We start from the raw sequence: 19395 nt of genomic DNA, 5'->3' as shown, positions 1-19395 counted from the left end.
CCCTGACATGCCTGTTGTTTGATTAAAAAGTTGATGCATATTGTCCTTATGCTTTTTTAAACATGAGATACTACATGGAATGAACAGCACAGGAACAGGCCATTCGGCCCAGTTGGACTATGTCTGCGTTTATACTCTGCACAAGCCTCCTCCCGCCCCTCCTCTTCTAACCCTATCAGCATATCCTTCGATACCTTTCTCCCTCATGTGCTTATCCAGCTTCCCCTATATTGCATCTATACTATTCGCCTCAATTACTCCACGTGGTATTAATGTCAAGTGCTACTTGATATTTTTTTTCTGGAGAGATATGAGAAGGAACTTAGTATTTCTTAAAGTAGGAAATCGACAGGTTTGGGGAGGGACAACAGCGGACTGGCTCCCCCAAAAGGGCACGGGATTCTCACGGAAAAAGGGGGCGCTGATAATACATCACTGGATTATTCATGGGGACACTCAGGAAATCTCCCAATTTCCTATATGGTCAATCCGCCCCTGGGGGAAGTTGTTAATAGAATAATCGTAGATGGACTCTGGATGAAATGGACTTGATGAGCCAAATGGCCTTTTCTCACAGCAGAGTTTATGTTCGACTGCACTAAAAAAGGGAGAGCACTCGGGGCAGTGGATGCAGCAAAACATTTTATAGAAGGATTTGGATTATTAATGCAACGGGTAGGCAAATGGCACGTGAAATCTAACACTGAAATTCTTGCATCAGAAGTAAACAGTGAGGGGGGGTTTGAACTGGCAGATTTCATCTGTCCTTACTGTGGTGATTTACTTTTATCACTGTGTAGTGATGTCGTCCACACAGGCGAGATGATTTTCTGCTTCTCTAGTAAAATTTAAACAGGCTTATTTTGATAATACTAATCAGAGGAAATTTTCTTCAATTGCCCTCAATCTAGCTATTTATATAAAAGTTTTGAGTGTGTTGGATTACATTCTAGATGTCACACTGCAGATGTCACCAACAAATCACAACTGAATACACTTTTGATAAAAGATTACAGAAAAAGAAATAAGCTGTTATTTTCAGTTATGAACTTGGGAAGGTTTTTCAGGGAACTTTCCAACATTAACAATAATTGGCCTCAGGACTTATTTAGAGCACTTCCCAAGAAGGAGTGCCTGAGCAATGGCATTACAGTGACAGGCCAACATCACAACTGTGACCCAGCCATATGAAAATGACAAGCAGGAAAAGACCAGCTGGTCCATCAAGCCTGCCCACACTAATGATGCCTGGAGCCTCATGACTAGACACTTCTGACCCCCACCTTGCTACAACCATGTAATCTCCTGGGAGAGAGAAAAAAAACCAGGGCCAATAATTACGGAGAATTACATAAAAATCTACAGCACAGACATAGGCCATTCAGCCCAACTGGTGTATGCTGGTGTTTATGCTCCACATGAGCCTCCAGCCGCCCCTATTCATCTAACCCTATCAGCATATCTTTCTATTCCTTTCTCCCTCATGTACTTATCTAGCTTCCCCTTAAATGCATGTTATTTGCCTCAACCACTCCATGTGGTAATGAGTTCCATATTCTGACCACGCTGTGATTAAAAGAAGTTTCTCCTGTATTCCCTAATGCACTTATTAGTGACTATCTTATATTTATGACTTCTAGTTTTGGTCTCCCCATGAGCGGCAACATATTCTCAATCTTCTAGAGAAAAAGAGCCCCAGCCTGTTCAATCTTTCCTGATAGATATATCCTCTCAGTTCCAGTATTGTCCTTGTGAATTGTGTTTGCACCTTTTCCAGTGTCCCTATATCCTTTTTGTAATATGGATTCCAGAACTGCGCACAGGACTCCATAAGGGAATAAAGAAAAATAAGGAGGGGGAGGGGGGAGCACGGGAAAAATAACACTGGGAAATTCCTCTTTCCCCACCACCCCCCCCCCCCCCCCCCCCAACCAAGGGCGATCGAAACCAATGCAGGAGATCACATTAACCGTGCGTATGTTAACTGATAATCCACTTACCTACCTTGTCTCAGCCAAGAACCAGTCCTCCTCGCTCTTCAAGGCGTTCAGAGGGTCAGCGCCCACCGTGTTTATGAGGACCACACCAACAACTTGCATTTACATAGCGCCTTTAACATAGTAAAACATCCCAAGGCACTTCACAGGAGCGAGAGTTCTAGAGGCTCACTACTCTCTGGGAAAAGAGAGTGCCACAATGGAATCAGTCGCTTCTATATAGAAGTTTTGAAAGCATCCATCCAATTTCAGATGTCACACTTCCAAAGTAACAAAATCATCTCGTGATGCTTTTGCTGACCTTAAGCCCCAAATATACAAACCCGTGCCAATCTGCAAACTTTCCTCACTAAACAGCAATTAAACTCTAATTGACCCTCCCCCCAGTCTGTGTTTACTTACAGCAATTAAACTCCGATTGACCCCCCACTCCGTATTTACTGACAGCAATTAGACTTTATGACCTTAAAAAGGGTGGGTCAAAAGAAAACAGTCCCACCTCAACAGCAGAATAACATATGTGCATTACATGCTACAACATTCCTGTCCAGCTGTTGTTTTCAAATCCCTCCATGGCCTCACTCCCTTCCTTATCTCTGTAACCTCCTCCAGCTCTACAACCCTCCGAGATCTCTGCGCTCCTCCAATTCTGGCCTCATACGCATCCCCGATTTCCATCGCTCCGCCATTGGCGGCCGTGCCTTCAGCTGCCTGGGCCCTAAGCTCTGGAATTCCCTCCCTAAACCTCACCGCCTCTCTACGTCGCCTCTCAAAACCTCTCTCTTTGGCCAAGCTTTTGGTCACCTGCCCTAATATCTCCTTATGTGGCTCGGTGTTAAATTTTGTTTGATGCCGTTCCTGTGAAGCGCCTTGGGACGTTTCACTATGTTAAAGGCGCTATATAAATGCAAGTTGTTGTTGTGGTCCTCATAAACCAGCCTATTGTTGGCGTGAGCAACACCTAAACAGAGAGGCAATTATTTTCAGAGAAGGGCAGATGCCACCTAGGCATCACAGGCATCTCAGCTTCAAGTTATGCAATGGCATGTTCCAATGGTTTATACAGAAAGAATTTACATCGAGCCTTTCATGACCTCAGGATGTCCCAAAGCCCTGTATAGCTAATGAAGTAGTTTTGAAGCATAGTCGTTGTTGTAATGTAGGGAAAGGCAGCAGCCAAGTCGCACACAGCAAGATCCCACAAACAACAAAAAAAATAAACGATCAGATGTTGGATGGGATTATCCCGAGAACTCCCCTGCTCTTCTTCGAAATAGTGCCATGGGAGGCGAGAGTGCTACCGCCTAAATTATTGCGTTTTAATAATTTACAGGGGGGGTAAAATGACAATGATTTGCTTCGGTCACCCTCTCCCTCCTTTAGAATGACAGTGGCCTGTTTAATGAGACAGAGGCGGGACTCTGAGTATAAATATTCATGCTTCGAAAAAAAGGGCGTCTCCGGTTGACACTAAACGCTTTTATGTTGATAACAATGACGACGGTGGATCTAATGTAGGCGTCAGTGACAGAGCACCGGACCGGGAGGTGGGAGGGGGAAAAAGAAGGAAAAGCACCAACCACAGCAAGTGAGGAGTCACATGGGATTCATCTCATGATGCTAAAATGCAGATAGATGCTTGCGGATGTGATTGCAAGTAGGAACCATGTGCCGGTAGCAATATTGTTGCCCGCTCGTTGTATCCAATTTGCGGCGCCTTTGAAATTGACACATTCTGCAGTGGCGGGGGGAGGAGGAAAGTTACATTGTTAATTTCAGGGGAGTTGGGGGAAAACCCTCTCCCGTCTTGTTTCCCCCCCCCCCTCTCTGTCTGTGGGGCTTTCTTTTTGTTGGTGGTGGTGCTCAGAGCCCTGGTTGCTGGGGGTGTGTGTGTGTGTGTGTGTGTGGATACGAGGATCATGTCCAGCGAGACCTCGCCTCTCCTCAACTACCGGCTGTACAACGTAGCCGGTGGCTTCGCCGGGACCTGCGACGCGCCTCCGCAAGAGGAGATCACCATCTCCAGCACCGCGTCCCAGCAGGATGATAGCAGGAAGCTTTCCACTTTCTTCGGGGTGGTGGTCCCTACCGTCCTCTCCATGTTCAGCATCGTGATTTTCATGCGAGTTGGTATGTAGGCGATTTCTTTTTTTTAAAGCCTGGTTTTTATTCTAATTAATTTTGATATTCCCCCCCCTCCCCCCTTTGCTGTCTGAAATGTTACCTAGATATCCATGCAGCAGACTTTGGACATCAAAGTTTTTTTTTTAAAATGCTGACTATTAAATAATAACTGCTGTTCATTGAGATAACCTGCACTTTTATTTTGCATTTTTAATCTGTCTTGTTTCCAATTATCAATATAAGATTTACACTTGTAATGGAAGCTGCAGTGTTGCTTGGGTTCACCCTCCCCCCTCTTCTGCCCCTTCCCTCCCCCCTCTTCTGTGCCCCTTCCCTCCCCCCTCTTCTGTGCCTCTGGCTGGTGCCTGGGGATGTTGCTGCCGGTGAACTGGGTTTAAAATGTCAGCTAATGATAACTTGGCAGATCTGTTACTTAACGCAGCTGGGACTGATCCGTAGCCTGCATAGAATAGTAGCATTGACAAGTGCACTGGATTCTAGAGACAACACCCGCCCCCTCTATTAAAGGGGAGGTAGTTACACATTTCACTAAATGCAGATTTTTTTTTGCTGCATGCCTTTTTCTGTAACCACCTCCAGCCCAAAACCCTCTGGCCTCTTGTGAATCCCCCTACTCCCATCACCCACCATTGGCGGCACCTGTCTAGGCCCTCAGCTCTGGAATTTCCTCCTTAAACCTCTGTCTGTCTCTCCTTTTTAAAACGTTCCTTAAAACCTACCTCTTGGGCCAAGCTTTTGGTCACCTGTCCTGATGGCTCCTTCTTTGGCTGGGTGTCAAGTTTTGTCTGGTAACACTTCTGTGAAGTGCCTTGGTGATGTTTTATTACATTAAAGGTGCTGTATAAATTTTTAAGTTATTGTATTGGCAACGTGCTGCACTTTGACTCCTGGAGCTGAGCTGGGTTTCGGGCTTTGAATTTTGGGAGATCCATCAAGTGGTTGTGTGTGTAACACTAAATGGGCTACAGTGTGTCCATGTCGTAAACCTGAAGTTAATGCAAAATGCTAGTGCCAGTCCTATTGGTGGTATACTGGACTATTGCCAAGATCACCTCCGCCGTCAGCTTGTATTCATGTAGCACTGAACCGGACTGACCCCATGATCCTCCCCCATCACAAGGACCACCCAGGTCCACCCCCGCCTCCACCTATCTGTGACACCCTCGTCCATGGCCTTTTGTCACCTCCAGACTTGACTATTCCGATGCTCGCCTGGTCGGCCTCCACACCCTCCGTCAACTTCAGCTCATCCAAAACTCTACCCGTGTCCCTTTCTGCTCACCCATCACCCCTGTCCTTCCTGACCCAGTCCCTCAATACCTCAAATTTAAAATTCTCATCATTGTGTTCAGTTCCCTCCATGGCCTCGCCCCTCCCTATCTCTGTAACCTCCTCCAGCTCTACAACAACCCACCCCACCCCACCCCACCCCAAACTCTCCTTTTCCTCTGACTCTGGCCTCTTGTGTATCCCCACTCCCTTCGCCCTGCCATTGTCTTCAGCTGCCTGGGCCCCACACTCTGGAACTCCCTCCTGAAACCTTTCCACGTCCCTCACCTTTTTAAGACCCTCCTTTAAAACCCATTTCTTTTGGTCCAAGCTTTTGATCACCTGTCCTAATATCTCCTTTGGCTTGGCGTCCGATTTTTAAAAAAAATAATTATGCCTCAAAGTGTCTTGGGATTTTTTTAATGCTAATGGTGTGTCTGTCTGTCCTCAGTTGCTTCAGGTGGGAGTGGGTGATGGGGCATGACTGACTGGAGAGTGCTGTTTAGCGTTAAGTTTTTAAGGAGGCTTTAGAAGATAGAGGTGTAAAATGGAGGGGATTAAGGATGGTGTTCCAGAGTATAGGAACAGGAGGTGGCCATTCAGCCCTTCTAGCTGGCTCTGGCATTCAATTAGATCATGGCTGATCTGCACCTGAACTCCATTTTCCTGCCTTTGCTTCATATCCTCGCCCAACAAAAAATCTATTGATCTCAAGCTTCAATTGATCCACAGCCTTTTGGGGGAGAATGTTCTAGATTTCCACTCAACTTTTGTGTGGGGGGGGGGGGGGAAATGCTTCCTGATTTCGCTCCTGAATGGCCTGGCTCTAATTTTAAGATTTTTGTCCTCTCGTTCTTGGTTTTTTTTTGTTCCCCCATCAGAGGAAATAGGGTCGATACTGAGAATCTCTCAATTCCTTTTACACCTCGATCAGAATCGTCCCTCATACTCAAGGGACCGTGATGCAAAAATAACAAGAGCGGAATTAGAGCTGGAGAAGGTAGGGGGAAGCCTGGCCATATTTCCCTCCGCCTGAACTCATCTGGCTAACTGCCCCCTGACCCTATTTATACCGGCGTTCCTAATAACTCATCCCACAGCTCGTTTCTTTTTTACCCTTTCAGCCTGACCTTTTTCCCCTCCTCCCCCACCTCATACACCTCCGTATTGATCTTCTGACCCCTGATAAAGTTTTCATCTCCTCCCCAAACTTTGCCACGGTAAATCGACTCGATCAGTTTGTCCATTATCTTCACAGTCCCATACTTCCTTTTTTAAGAGGCAGTCAGTGAAGATGGAGTGTTTTGGGGTCTACAGTGTGTGGATTGATGCATAAACTGGCTGCAGATAGATGTTTTTGTTTGTGGGGTAGGAAGGAATGTTTCCTGCTTTGGTCTCAGTTTAATTCTGCACAAAGCTGCCTTGTGTCCTCTGTCTCTTAATATGGAGCACGAGATAATTGGGGCTGGCTTGGTGTGAAGGGCTCTATTTGAATAACATCTGATTCATTTGCTCGCTTGGTTTTCTACTGGTTTCCCTTCGGCCTGAGACCCATTCCAGGAATTGACCACATAATCTGCACCGAGGATGCTGCACTGTCAAAAGATGCCATTTTTTTTTGGGTTGCCAACTCTGGTCAGCTGTCTTCCTGGAGGCTTCATCACGTGACCTCCTGTCTGCAACTGCCCCGCTCCCGCCATTGGTCGCCCGACATGCCCGTCCTCATGGAGCCCCGCCTTCTCACGGCCGATTGGGAAACGAACAGACTCTTTGTTACCTGACTTGATGACTCTTGGCTCTCTGTCAAACAGCCGCCTTTTCCCCCAACTCCAGTATTTTTATGCTCTAATAAATGAAAGTGTTCAAAGAACACTTTTTAACACCCTTGTGATTTTTCTCCTGGATGTTGATTGTGGCAGTGTCCTGGAGATTAATCTTCAATTCCTGGAGGCTCCAGGACAATCCTGGAGGGTTGGCAACCCTAGTTCTGTTGGATGTGACAATGCATAGAGGGGTTTGCACTGCCCCTTCTGATGGATGTTAATCCCATTAACTTTGTGAAGAGCAGGTTGGGGAAGAGAGTTCTCGGTCGCCATTCCCACAAAAAAAACTAGTCGTCCATCTCTATTTGTGGGATCTTGCTGTGTGCAATATGGCTACCATGTTTGCCCATATCAGTCAGTGCCCATCAGAATCATTCGCTGTATATGGAGCACTTTAAACCGAGCCGGATAAATACATGTCATGAGTTGAGTCTCTGTCTTCGAGCGGGGAAATCGCGATGGGAAGTTCAGTATAAAACCTGTCCCTTTCCACAGATAGTTTTGTCCCTAATAAGATGATTTTAAAGGAGTTGACAGGGAAGATAGAGAGAAACTATTTCCTCTGGTGGGGGAGTCCAGAACAAAGGAGCAGAACTTTAAAATTAGAGCTAGGCCGTTCAGGGGTGATGTCAGGAAGCACTTCACACAAGGTCATGGAAATCTCTTTCTTCCCCGCCCCCCCCCCCTGAAAAGCTGAGGCTGGGGGTCAATTGAAAATGCCAATACTGAGATTGATAGATTTTTGTTAGGTAAGGGTATTCAGGGTTATGGAACCAAGGCGGGTAGATGGAGTTAAGATACAGATCAGCCATCATCTAATTGAATGGCGGAAGAAGCTTGAGGGGCTGAATGGCCTTCTCCTGTTCCCATGTGACGTGCACTGCCCAAGCTCGCGCAGATGTAACTAAGATTGAACCCTCCCCCAGCGCCGGTCAATGGCCTCGGGAAACGAGGACCTTTTTGGGGTGGAGATACAAATTCTGCCATTTTTTTAAATTTAGTGACTAGTTTTGGGGATTTGCTGTGTAATTCCAACCAGCAGCGTTGATCTGTCGGTTTGTCCGAGCGATGGAAGAAATCCCGAGAATGTCAGAGCTCTGAATGATGCAGCGGAGTCGAGGGATAGTTTTTAACAGCCTCCTGTAAATGGGCTCATTGTTGCTGCTTCTCTTGACATGTGATGCAGTCACGTTGCTGGCAGTTCTGTCTTAAATTGGGGGCTGGGGTGTCTGTGCCTGCCAGTTAGGATGTTCAAACTGCAGTTTGTTGTCGGTGGTTCGAGTGTCAGGTACAAGAGGGATAAGCTAACTAGTTGGAGCAGTCTAAATGAGCTGTTTTTTTTAAAGTATTGAGTCCATTGGCTTTCCAGTGTGTAAAGGGAGGCCCACTGCTGAAGTCTATTAAGATCAGTCCATTTTGCCTTGGTTTTTACGTTCTGCCTACGATCCAAGCTGGGTGCCACTTAATCAAGACTGATTTGCCTCATCACTTGGTGCCCTGGTCTCGGGGGATTTGAAATCTGTAACTCTCATCCCCCAAAAGGCTGTTAAGTCTGGGGGACAGCGGTCAATTGAAAATTTCAAAATGGAGATTGATAGATTTTTGTTGGGTATGGGTATTATGGGTTACGGAACCAAGGCGGTAAGATGGTGTTAAGATGCAGATCAGCCAAGAATCTAATTGAGTGGGTGGGAATAGACTTGAGGGGCTGAATGGCCTCCTGTTCCATTTTTGCTTGCCTGGGTTTCCAATTTGTGTTGTGGTTTGAAGTGCGTTGTGCTCTTATCAGTTGCAACTTTAATGTGATTTTAACTGTTCTTAAAGTAGATGTGCTTTGCTCAACTCCTGGTGCCTTGGCTAATTTCCTCTTCCTTTCCCCCTCGGCAACACTTCCCTCAGTTTAAACAATCTGCAGTAACGGGGCAGCACAGGTCAAATATTTAACTTTTTTAGTGTACGAGGTGTCGAATTCCCCAGACCAGCTGTCCCCTGTAACTCGTCAGCTGTGTTTTTCTTTCCCCACCCCCCCCCCCCCAACCGGCTGTGGGGGAAAGCAGAAGGGAGAGGTCTTTCTTTGCCCCTCATCGCCCTGACCTTAATAGCAGTGCGGGTAGGCACTCCACTTTGGGAAATTTACTCTACCTCCCTCCTTCGCTCCCCTGCCCCTTTTCTACTGCCCTGTATAATGCCTGACACCCTCTCTCTCAAGGTGCTTTCTTCATTGCACTACCAAGGGGAGTGCTGCACTGTCAGAGGTGCCGTCTTTCGGATGTGACGTTAAACCGAGGCCCTGTCTGCTCCCTCGGGTGGACGTAAAAATTCCCACGCCGCTTTTGGAAGAAGAGCAGGGGAGTTCTCCCCGGTGTCTTGGGCCAATATTTATCCCTCAACCCAACATCGCTATCATTATCAGATTGCTATTTGTGGGATCTTGCTGTGCACAAACTGGCTGCTGCAATTCCCTACATTACAACACTTTAAAGTACTTCATTGGCTGTAAAGCACTCTGGGGCGTCCTGAGGTTCTGACAGGCGCTATATAAATGCAAGTTTTCTGTTTTTTCAAAAAATATACTTTATTCATAAAATTTGCAGCAGTACATACAATACAGTTGTCATATCACTTTCCAAACGTACACAATACAGATTATACAATTTGCAGGTTACGTCAAGTACAGTTCAATGAACACATTGGACATAATTACAGTTCATGACACTCTAGGGTGTCTCATTGCATCATACTCAACACAGATTATTGCTTACAGATTCATTTCAGATTCATTACAGGTACATTACAGCAATTTGAATTTTACATTCTGCCCGAGGGGGTTTTTCCCTGATTGCAGCCCCTCGGTTTACAATGGCGGGAAGGCTCTAAACGGTTGCCTTTCCCCACAGGGCCTTTGCGGCGGCCGCACCCATCCTCAGTGCGTCCCTCAGCACGTAGTCCTGGACCTTGGAATGTGCCAGTCTGCAACACTCGGTCGAGGACAGCTCCTTGTGCTGGAAGACCAGCAAGTTTCGGGCAGACCAAAGGGCGTCTTTCACCGAGTTGATGGTCTTCCAGCAGCAGCCGATGTCCGTCTCAGTGTGCGTCCCCGGGAACAGCCCGTAGAGCACAGAAACCTGTGTTACGGAACTGCTCGGGACGAACCTGGACAGATACCACTGCATCTCTCTCCAGACCTTCTTTGCAAAGGCACATTCCATAAGGAGATGGGTGACGGTCTCGTCTCCACCGCAGCCTCCTCTGGGACAGCGCGCGGTGGCGCTGAGAGTCCGGGAGTGCATGAAGGATCTGACGGGAAGGGCCCTTCTCACCACCAGCCAAGCTAGGTCTTGGTGCTTGTTTGAAAGCTCTGGCGATGAGGCGTTCTGCCAAATGACATTGACAGTCTGCTCGGGGAACCAACCGACAGGATCCACCATCTCCTTTTCCCGCAGGGTCTCGAGGACGTTACGTGCGGACCACTTGCTGATCGCCTTGTGGTCAAAGGTGTTTTCCTGCACAAACCTTTCCACGAAGGACAGGAGCACACCTCGGCTTGACCAGGAAGTATCAAAGCACCAGCTCACCCTGTTGGGACAGGTCCACTTTCTGTCAGCTCTTGAGACCGCGTGTGAACGTGTTAGGTTAATAAAAAAGAGCCAACACTTGAACAGCTCTGGGTGGGTGTCATTGAGATGGGGAGGGTAAGGTGACACTGGGAGACCAAAGCAACAATCGGAAATCAGAACCAGAAAAGTTTTAATGGGCTTTTGAGAGCTCCGATAGCACGTCCCCGAGCAGTTTTGAACCGGCCCTGTTGCACGCAACCCCTCCCGGCTGGAGTTGCCAACTCTGGTTGGACGTATTCCTGGAGGTTTTGTCACATGACCGCCTGCCTCCAACTACCCCGCCCACTCCGCCGTTGGTCGACCAACATGTCCATCCTCCTGACACCCCGCCCCCCCCCCCCCCACGCTACTGCCGTTGGTTGCCCAACGCGTCCATCCTCGCGGTGCCCTGCCCCGCACTCCGGCCATTGTTCGGCCAACGTATCCATCCTCGCCTTCCCACAGCCAGTCGCAAAGCAAACGGCCTCTTCGTTACACTCAGTCGAACAGTCTTTGTCCGCCCCCCCCCCCCCATCTCCGACATCTTTATAACTAATAAATGAAAGTGTGCGAAGAAAATGAAAATTGTTTTTGGAATGCCCTGGTGATTTTTTTTTTTTTTGTCCCGTGAGTTTTGCTGGCAGTAGAGGCCTAGAGATTAACCTTCGATTCCTGGGCACTCCAGGGGCAATCCTTGCAGCGTTGGCAACCCCTAATCCTTCCTTCTGTGAAGGAAGTACCAAAGGTCTTTAGCTCTACAGCCTTGGAACATGACACTGGGTATGTGTCGCAAGCTAAACAGGGAGTGGGTTTATAGCTGTATAAAGCTGATAACAAAGGTGCAGTAGCCTTGTCAATGAGTGTCATCACATGGGCGTCGTATATAATTGCAGGGTGATGTGATAAAAGTGATCAGGCTTTATTTATCCCTCAATCAACATCACCAAAACGGGTTATCTGGTCGTTTAATCTTGTCCCCGTTTGTGGAACCTTGCTGTGTGCAAATTGGCTGCCGTGTTTCCTGCATTACAACGGTGACCGCCACTTCGAAGGTACTTCGTCTGGTTGTGAAACACTTTCGGTGGTCCTGAGGTTGTGAAAGTCACTGCGTGAATACAAGTTCGTTTTTTTTCGGACTCTTATCAGGCATCCAACAGTTGAGGATGTGGCTGCAGAGACACCTACATTACGCAGAAGTGAAACGACCCAGAGCAGCTGTGGTTTCATAATTTTATTGCCGCTAGCTTGACGTGCAACGTGCCGTCTGTCCATCCAAATAATGTGCGACAGACTGTGCTTGCTCGCTGGCCGACATTGGCTCCCGGTCTGGCAACACCACGGTTTAAAAAAAATAATTCTACTATTGTTTTCAAATCCCTCCACGGCCTCGCCCTCCCTCCCTATCTCTGTAACCTCCTACGACCCTCCGAGATCTCTGCGCTCCTCCAATTCTGGCCTCTTGCGCATCCCCAATTTCTTTCTCCCCACCATTGACACCCATGCTGTCAGCTTCCTAGGCTCTAAGCTCTGGAATCCTCTTTCCCCAGGCCCCCCCCCACCACCAAAGACGCTCTTTTCCTGTCCTAATATCTCCTTATGTGGCTCGGTGTCAAATTTTGTTTGATAATCGCTCCTGTGAAGCGCCTTGGGACGTTTTGCCACGTTAAAGGCGCTATATAAATGCAAGATGTTGTTGATTCCTGCTGACGGTATAGCTCCAGTTTGAGTGGGGGGATGGGGTGAGCGTCGGGCTCCCCAAAGTGAGAACAGGACAGTTTTAACAGCTGGTTCTCATCTGAGGGGGGCAGGTACATAGTAGGGTTGCCAACCCTCCAGGATTGTCCTGGAGTCCTGGACACTGCAGCCAGCAACAACTAGGAGAAAAATCATTGGGGTGTTCAAAGAAAACACATTTTAGTTTAACAGTTATAAAAATATTGGGGATGGGGGCGGAAAGGCTGTTTGACTGGGTGAGGCGGCAGGAGGTGGTGTGATGAAACCTCCAGGAGGTGGGCGAACCTCAGTGCCAGGGGAGGCCCCCAAACGCGGGACTGTACCTTTTTTTTAAAAAAAATTGAGCCGGGATCCCAATTAACGTCATCGGACCCCGTCTTTCGAGTGTTTTGCGTTTTAACTTTGTTTCGCGCGCCTCCCGAGACCCGGGGAGTTAAAATTAAGAGTGCTGCCCCGAGCGGGGGGGGGGGGGGGGGGGGGTGAAGGGGGCCGGACGCTGTTAACCCACTCGCCGTTCTCATCGGGGGTGGGGGGGGGATTAAACTCGGCCCTTGTTAATGCGGTTGATCCTGACGTTCTTATCCCACCTAATTGGATGGCTCTTTTCGAAGAGCCGGCACGATGGGCCGAATGGCCTCCTCCTGCGCTGTATGATTCTATGAATAGTGCCGCGGGGAGATCTCTCTGCCAACCAGAGTCGGCAGACAGGGCTTCGTTTTAACGTCTTATCTGAAAGGTAGCACCTCTTAAACAGGCAGTACTCCAGCGGCCTGGCCCACGTTTATCCCTCGACCGACACTACTTAAAAAGAGATTAACTGGTCTTTCGTCTCGCTTGCTGCTACGGGATCTTGCTGTGCTCAAATTGACTGCTGTATTTGCCCATGTAAGTGATTACACTTCTAAAATAGCCGTGAGGCACTTTGGGACACCTCCAATGTAAGGTGCTATAATCTTTATCTGAAGGTGTTCGGTATCCAAAGTGGGGGGGAAAAGTGCCATTTGCCCATTTTTCTTGTGACAACTTTGTTAATTAGTTGGTAAATTTTATAGAAATCTTGTCTAACCAGTTTGGAAACTTGTGATGCAAAGACTTCCAGAAATAACTTCAATTGTGAGCATGCAACAACTGATTAAAAGCAGAGTTTCCATCCAGTGGCAAATGAATGTCTGTCTATACATGGGTTGAATACGTTTCAAACAGAACTAAGAATTAAGATTTCTTCACTCAACTCCCACGAGGGTGTCTGGTAATCTGCAAGAACACAGACTGGTTCTTTGATCTGTAGATGAGCCCTGAGATCTTTTTATGCTCACCTTGAGGGGCCAGACAGGGCCTCAATTTTTAAAATTCTCATCCTTGTTCTCTAATCCCATCATGGCCTCGCCCCCCCTCCCTATCACTGTAACCTCCTCCAGCCCCTACAACTCTCCGATCTCTCTGCCCTCCTCCAGTTGTGGCCTCTTGCGCATCCCTGACTTTAATTGCTTCACCATTGGCGACCGTGTCTTCACCTGCCTAGGCTCTAAGCTCTGGAATTTCCTCCCTAAACCCCTCTGCCTCCTTTTTTTTAAGATGTTTTTAAAACCAACCTCTTTTTGACCAAGCTTTTGTTCGCCTGTCCAGATGTCTCCTTATGTGGCTCGGTGACAAATTTTGTTAACACGTCCGTGAAGCGCCTTGGGACGTTTTATGATATTAAAGGTGCAATATTAATGCAAGCTGTTGTTGGCTTAAAGTCTTACTTGTAAGACAGCGTAGGACTCCCTCGGTACAGTACTGGAGTGTCGTCCTAGATTATGGGCTGAAGTCCTGGAGTGGGGCTTGAACCCATGATTAAAGAGTGTGACTGAACCAAGCCAACACTTAGAAAGGGGGTGTGCCAATGTTTGCAGTAGGGGCAACCACACTGGCTTGAATGCCATGGTTTCTAAGTGGTTGACGGCCCGAACTGGCACTCCAGATTTTAACTGCACAGCAAAAGCCCCAAGCCATAAACAGGACTGGACGGCTGGTCCAGTCAGAGTTTGTAAAATGTTCCACAGAGAGAGAGAGAGAGAGAGAGAGACCCTGCATTTATAAAGCGCCTTTCACAGTCTCTGAATGTCCCAAAGCGCTTTACAGCCAATGAAGTACCTTTTTGATTTGTAATGTAGGAAATGCAGCAGCCAATTTGCGCACAGCAAGATCCCACAAATGACCAGATCATCTCTTTTTAGTGATGTTGCTTGAGGGATAAATATTGGCCAGGACCTCCCCTGCTCTTCTTTGAAATAATGCCATGGGATCTTTTACGCTCACCTGAGAGGGCAGATGGGGTCTCGTGTTTGACTAACTAACTAACTTGGTTGATTTCTTTCATGAAGTAACGGAGAGGTTTGATGAGGGTAGTGCGGTTGATGTGTATATGGATTTTCAAAAGGCACTTGATAAAGAACCACATTATAAACTAGAGAGTAGTGGTGAATGGTTGGTTGTTTTTCAGACTGAAGTATACAGTGGTGTTCCCTAGGGGTCAGTGTTAGGGCCACTGCTCTTTTTTTTATATATATTAATGATCTAGACTTGGGTATGGAGGGTACAATTTCAAAGTTTGCGGATGACCCGAAACTCAGAAATGTAGTAAACAATGTAGAGGTATAGGAGGACATACAGACTGGTGACTGGGCAGAGACATGGCAGATGAAATTTAACAGAGAAGTGTGAAGTGATGTATTTTGGTAGGAAGAATGAGGAGAGGCAATAGAAACTAAATGGTACAATTTTAAAGGGGGTTCAGGAACAGAGACCTGGGGGTGCACATAGACAAATCTTTGAAAGTGGCAGGACAAGTTGAGAAAGCTGTTTTTTTTTTGAAAAGCATGTGTGATCCTGGGCTTTATAAATAGAGGCACAGAGTACAAAAGCAAGGAAGTTATGCTAAACTATTATAAAACACTGGTTAGGCCTCAGCTGGTGTATTGTGTCCAATTCTGGGCACTGCACATTAGGAAGGACGTCAAGGCCTTCGAGAGGGTGCAGAATAGATTTACTAGAATGGTACCAGGGATGAGAGACTTCAGTTATGTGGAGAAGCTGGGGTTGCTCTCCTTCGAGCAGAGAAGGTTAAGGGGAGATTTGATAGAGGTGTTCAAAATCATGAAGGGTTTTGATCAAGTAAATAAGGAGAAACTGTTTGGTTACCGACCCTTCTGCCACCGGAAACAGAGGATACAGATTTAAGTTGATCAGCAAACGAACCAGAGGTGACATGAGGAAATATTTTTTTACGCACAGCAAGTTACAATCTGGAATGCGCTGCCTGAAAGGGCGGTGGAAGCAGATTCAATAGTAACTTTCAAAAGGGAATTGGATAAATACTTGAAAAGGGAAAAAAATTTACTGGTCTATGGGGGAAAGCAGGGTGATTGGGACTAATCGGATAGCTCTTTCAAAGAGCCGGCACAGGCATGATGGGCTGAATGGCCTCCTCCTGTGCTGTACCTACTATAATTGCACTGCTGTCTTCCTGGTTACTGGAAGTGTCTACACGTCAAAAGGAAATTCTACCAACAAACATTACCGCTCATGATTTAAAGGCCAAAGTGTACTGCATAGAATGTACAGCACAGAAACAGGCCATTCAGCCCAACAGGTGTGTGTCGGTGTTTATGCTCCACCCTCTCGACTTCATCTCACCCTATCAGCATATCCTTCTATTCCTTTCTCCCTCACCTGTTTATCTAGCTTCCCCTCAAATACATCTATGTTATTCGCCTCAACTACTCCTTGTGGTAGTGAGTTCCACATTCTCACCACTCTCTGGGTAAAGGAGTTTCTCCTGAATTCCCGATTGGATTTATTAGTGACTATCTTATATTTATGGCCCCTAGTTCTGGTGTCTCCTGCAAGTGGAAACATCTTCTCCACATCTACCCTATCGAACCCTTTCATAATTTTAAAGACCTCGATCAGGTCACCCCTCAGTCTTTTTTTTAAAGAGAGGAAAAGAGCCCCAACCTGATTCAACTTGCCTGATAAGTATAATCTCTCAGTTCTGGTATCATCCGAGTAAATCTTTTTTTGAACCTTCTCCAGTGCCCCTATATCCTTTTTATAATATGGAGACCAGAATTGTTCACAGTACTCCCAAGTGTTGTTCTAATCATGCTCCCCCCTTGCTATAGGAGGGAGTTTGGGTGTAGGTTCAACTATGAATGAAGGCTACTTGGATGAAGTACCAGAGGCTGCTGGTATCTAATGGAACTATCCACCAGCAGGGTCTTTTGTTGGGGGGGGGGGGTAGAAGCTAGGAGGAATGGAGCTTCCCTACTTGGCCTCCAGTTGGTATTGCCCATTCTCCATGGTGGAATGGCATTGGATCTTAAACTTCATTGCTCCTTGCCTCAAATCTTCTTTTCCCCAACACCATCTGAAGATCAGTGTGTCTTAAGATTGGAGGTTAATTTTTAAGCCCCCGCTCCAGCAGTGGTGTAGAGAAGACATGTGGCCAATCCCTGTCGGAGAACTGGATTATAAGGAAAGATTGGAGGAATTTTGGCTCTTCGCTCTTTAACCTGGTTCTAAAGCCACGCGGAGGCTTTGTCACTATTGCATGTCGGAGTCCCTGTGAAGGCGAATATAATGGTAGATCTTATCATTGTAGAAACTCATCGCTGCTGTACTGATTAGTGACGAGGCATTCCGATCCTTCTTGGCTCAGTTGGTAGCGTTCTCGTCTGAGTCAGAAGGTCATGGGTTCAAGTCCCACTCCAATGTGAGGTTATGCACTTTGGCAGGAAAAATCAGAGAGCAAGTTATTATCTTAATGGCGAGAAACTGGAAAGTACTGCAGTACAAAGGGATCTGGGGGTCCTAGTGCAAGAAAATCAAAAAGTTAGCATGCAGGTGCAGCAGGTGATCAAGAAGGCCAACGGAATGTTGGCTTTTATTGCTAGGGGGATAGAATATAAAAACAGGGAGGTATTGCTGCAGTTATACAAGGTATTGGTGAGACCGCACCTGGAATACTGCATACGGTTTTGGTCTCCATACTTAAGAAAAGACATACTTGCTCTCGAGGCAGTACAAAGAAGGTTCACTCGGTTAATCCCGGGGATGAGGGGGCGGACATATGAGGAGAGGTTGAGTAGATTGGGACTCTACTCATTGGAGCTCAGAAGAATGAGAGGCGATCTTATTGAAACATATAAGATTGTGAAGGGGCTTGATCGGGTGGATGCGGTAAGGATGTTGCCAAGGATGGGTGAAACTAGAACGAGGGGGCATAATCTTAGAATAAGGGGCTGCTCTTTCAAAACTGTAAAGAAGTTTCTCCTCATCTCTGAGGGTAGTAGGTCTGTGGAATTTGCTGCCCCAGGAAGCTGTGGAAGCTACATCATTAAATAAATTTAAAACAGAAATAGACAGTTTCCTGGAAGTAAAGGGAATTAGGGGTTACGGGGAGCGGGCAGGAAATTGGACATGAATTTAGATTTGAGGTTAGGATCAGATCAGCCATGATCTTGTTGAATGGCGGAGCAGGCTCGAGGGGCCGATTGGCCTACTCCTGCTCCTATTTCTTAGGTGTCTTGGAACATAAGAACATGAGCACCAAATCCAGGCTGACACTGCGGTGCGGTACTGGGGGAGAGCTGCACTGTCGGAGGTGCCATCTTTGCCATCGGTTAAACAGTTCAGGTGGTTGTTGGTAATCCCACGGCACCAACTGGCGAGTTCTCTTGGTGTCCTGGCCAACATTTATGACCCAACGAACGCCATCACCACCAAAGCCGATCAGCTGGTTTCCTCATTGCGACTCGTGGGACACATTTGCCCACATAAGTGACGACATATTTTGTTTCAAAAATGCACTAACGTGAATATAAGTTGCACTTTCAGATCTTGTATATGGTTTGTTATTTGGGAGTGGCCAATACTTCAGTAAATACGGTAAGTTATGGAGACAGGAGATCGGAGTTTGCTCACCCGGTAAACAACTGCTGTTATCCCTCCCCCTTCTGGAAAAGAAACCACATGTCCAATGGATACCTGTTTATAACCTAGATCTGCCTTGAGGTGCAGTGTTTAGGGACATTACCTCACCTGCACGTGTGTAAATTCAGATTGCTGCATTATTGGCTTGCAAGCTATTTAAAACCTTTTGTAGGACTGTGGCTCGTGATCTGCTTTTATACAGGCGTGGGGGTCACTTGACGCTCATGAACCCTGAGGGTCTGGAGAAATGGCCTGTCTCTAGTTATCGTCGCTGGGATTTCAGTGAAGGAATTGCTGCGTTTCGTTTTATGTTCGTTCTTGGGATGTGGGTGTCGCTGGCATGGATTGCCCATCCCTCGGTGGGTGGAACTTTCTCTCCGGTCCTTCGGGACTGTTACGGTGCCCAGCCATGCAATTCTACATTCTGTCTTTTCGAACCTAGTCTGTCATCTAGCAGCATCCTGGGAGCACCGTCGCCCCAAGGACTGCAACGGTTCAAGAAGGCGGCCCACTACCACCTACCTTCTCGAGGGGAAACTAGGGATGGGCAATAAATGCCAGCGATGCCCACATCCCAAGAACGAATTAAAAATAAATAGTCCGGAGTGAGCATTTAGATCTGGGGTACAATACTGGTCTGTCACTGTATAACACTGGGGTACAGTTATGGTGGGTACAGGCCTGACACTATAATACTGGGGTACAGGACTGGTGGGTACAGGTCTGTCACTGTATAACGCAGGGGTACAGTACTGGTGGGTACTGGTCTGTCACTGTTTAACGCTGGGGTACAGGACTGGTGGGTTTTGGTCTGTCACTGTATAACACTGGGGTACAGTACTGGTCTGTCACTGT

At 47.1% G+C, this 19395-nt stretch overlaps 1 protein-coding gene across 2 annotated transcripts in view; it reads left to right on the top strand.

Moving 5' to 3' along the window:
- Positions 1-3539: 3539 nt before the first annotated feature.
- The window catches only part of slc12a9 (solute carrier family 12 member 9), a 31514-nt gene continuing 15658 nt past the window's right edge, over positions 3540-19395 (top strand). Inside the window, exon 1 of one of the 2 annotated variants that reach the window (XM_067972102.1) lies at positions 3540-4127. In XM_067972102.1, coding sequence (XP_067828203.1) covers positions 3917-4127 — 211 coding nt within the window. In that variant the 5' untranslated portion in view covers positions 3540-3916. Of the gene's footprint in view, positions 4128-11803; positions 11883-19395 lie in introns of those variants that run through there. The other variant, XM_067972103.1, reaches the window with a different exon arrangement.

The sequence above is a fragment of the Heptranchias perlo genome, chromosome 35, assembly GCF_035084215.1.
Source record: "Heptranchias perlo isolate sHepPer1 chromosome 35, sHepPer1.hap1, whole genome shotgun sequence".
NCBI classification, from domain to species: Eukaryota; Metazoa; Chordata; class Chondrichthyes; order Hexanchiformes; family Hexanchidae; genus Heptranchias; species Heptranchias perlo.
Note: the sequence above shows the minus strand (reverse complement) of the source record. Positions and strands in the feature narration are given on the sequence as shown.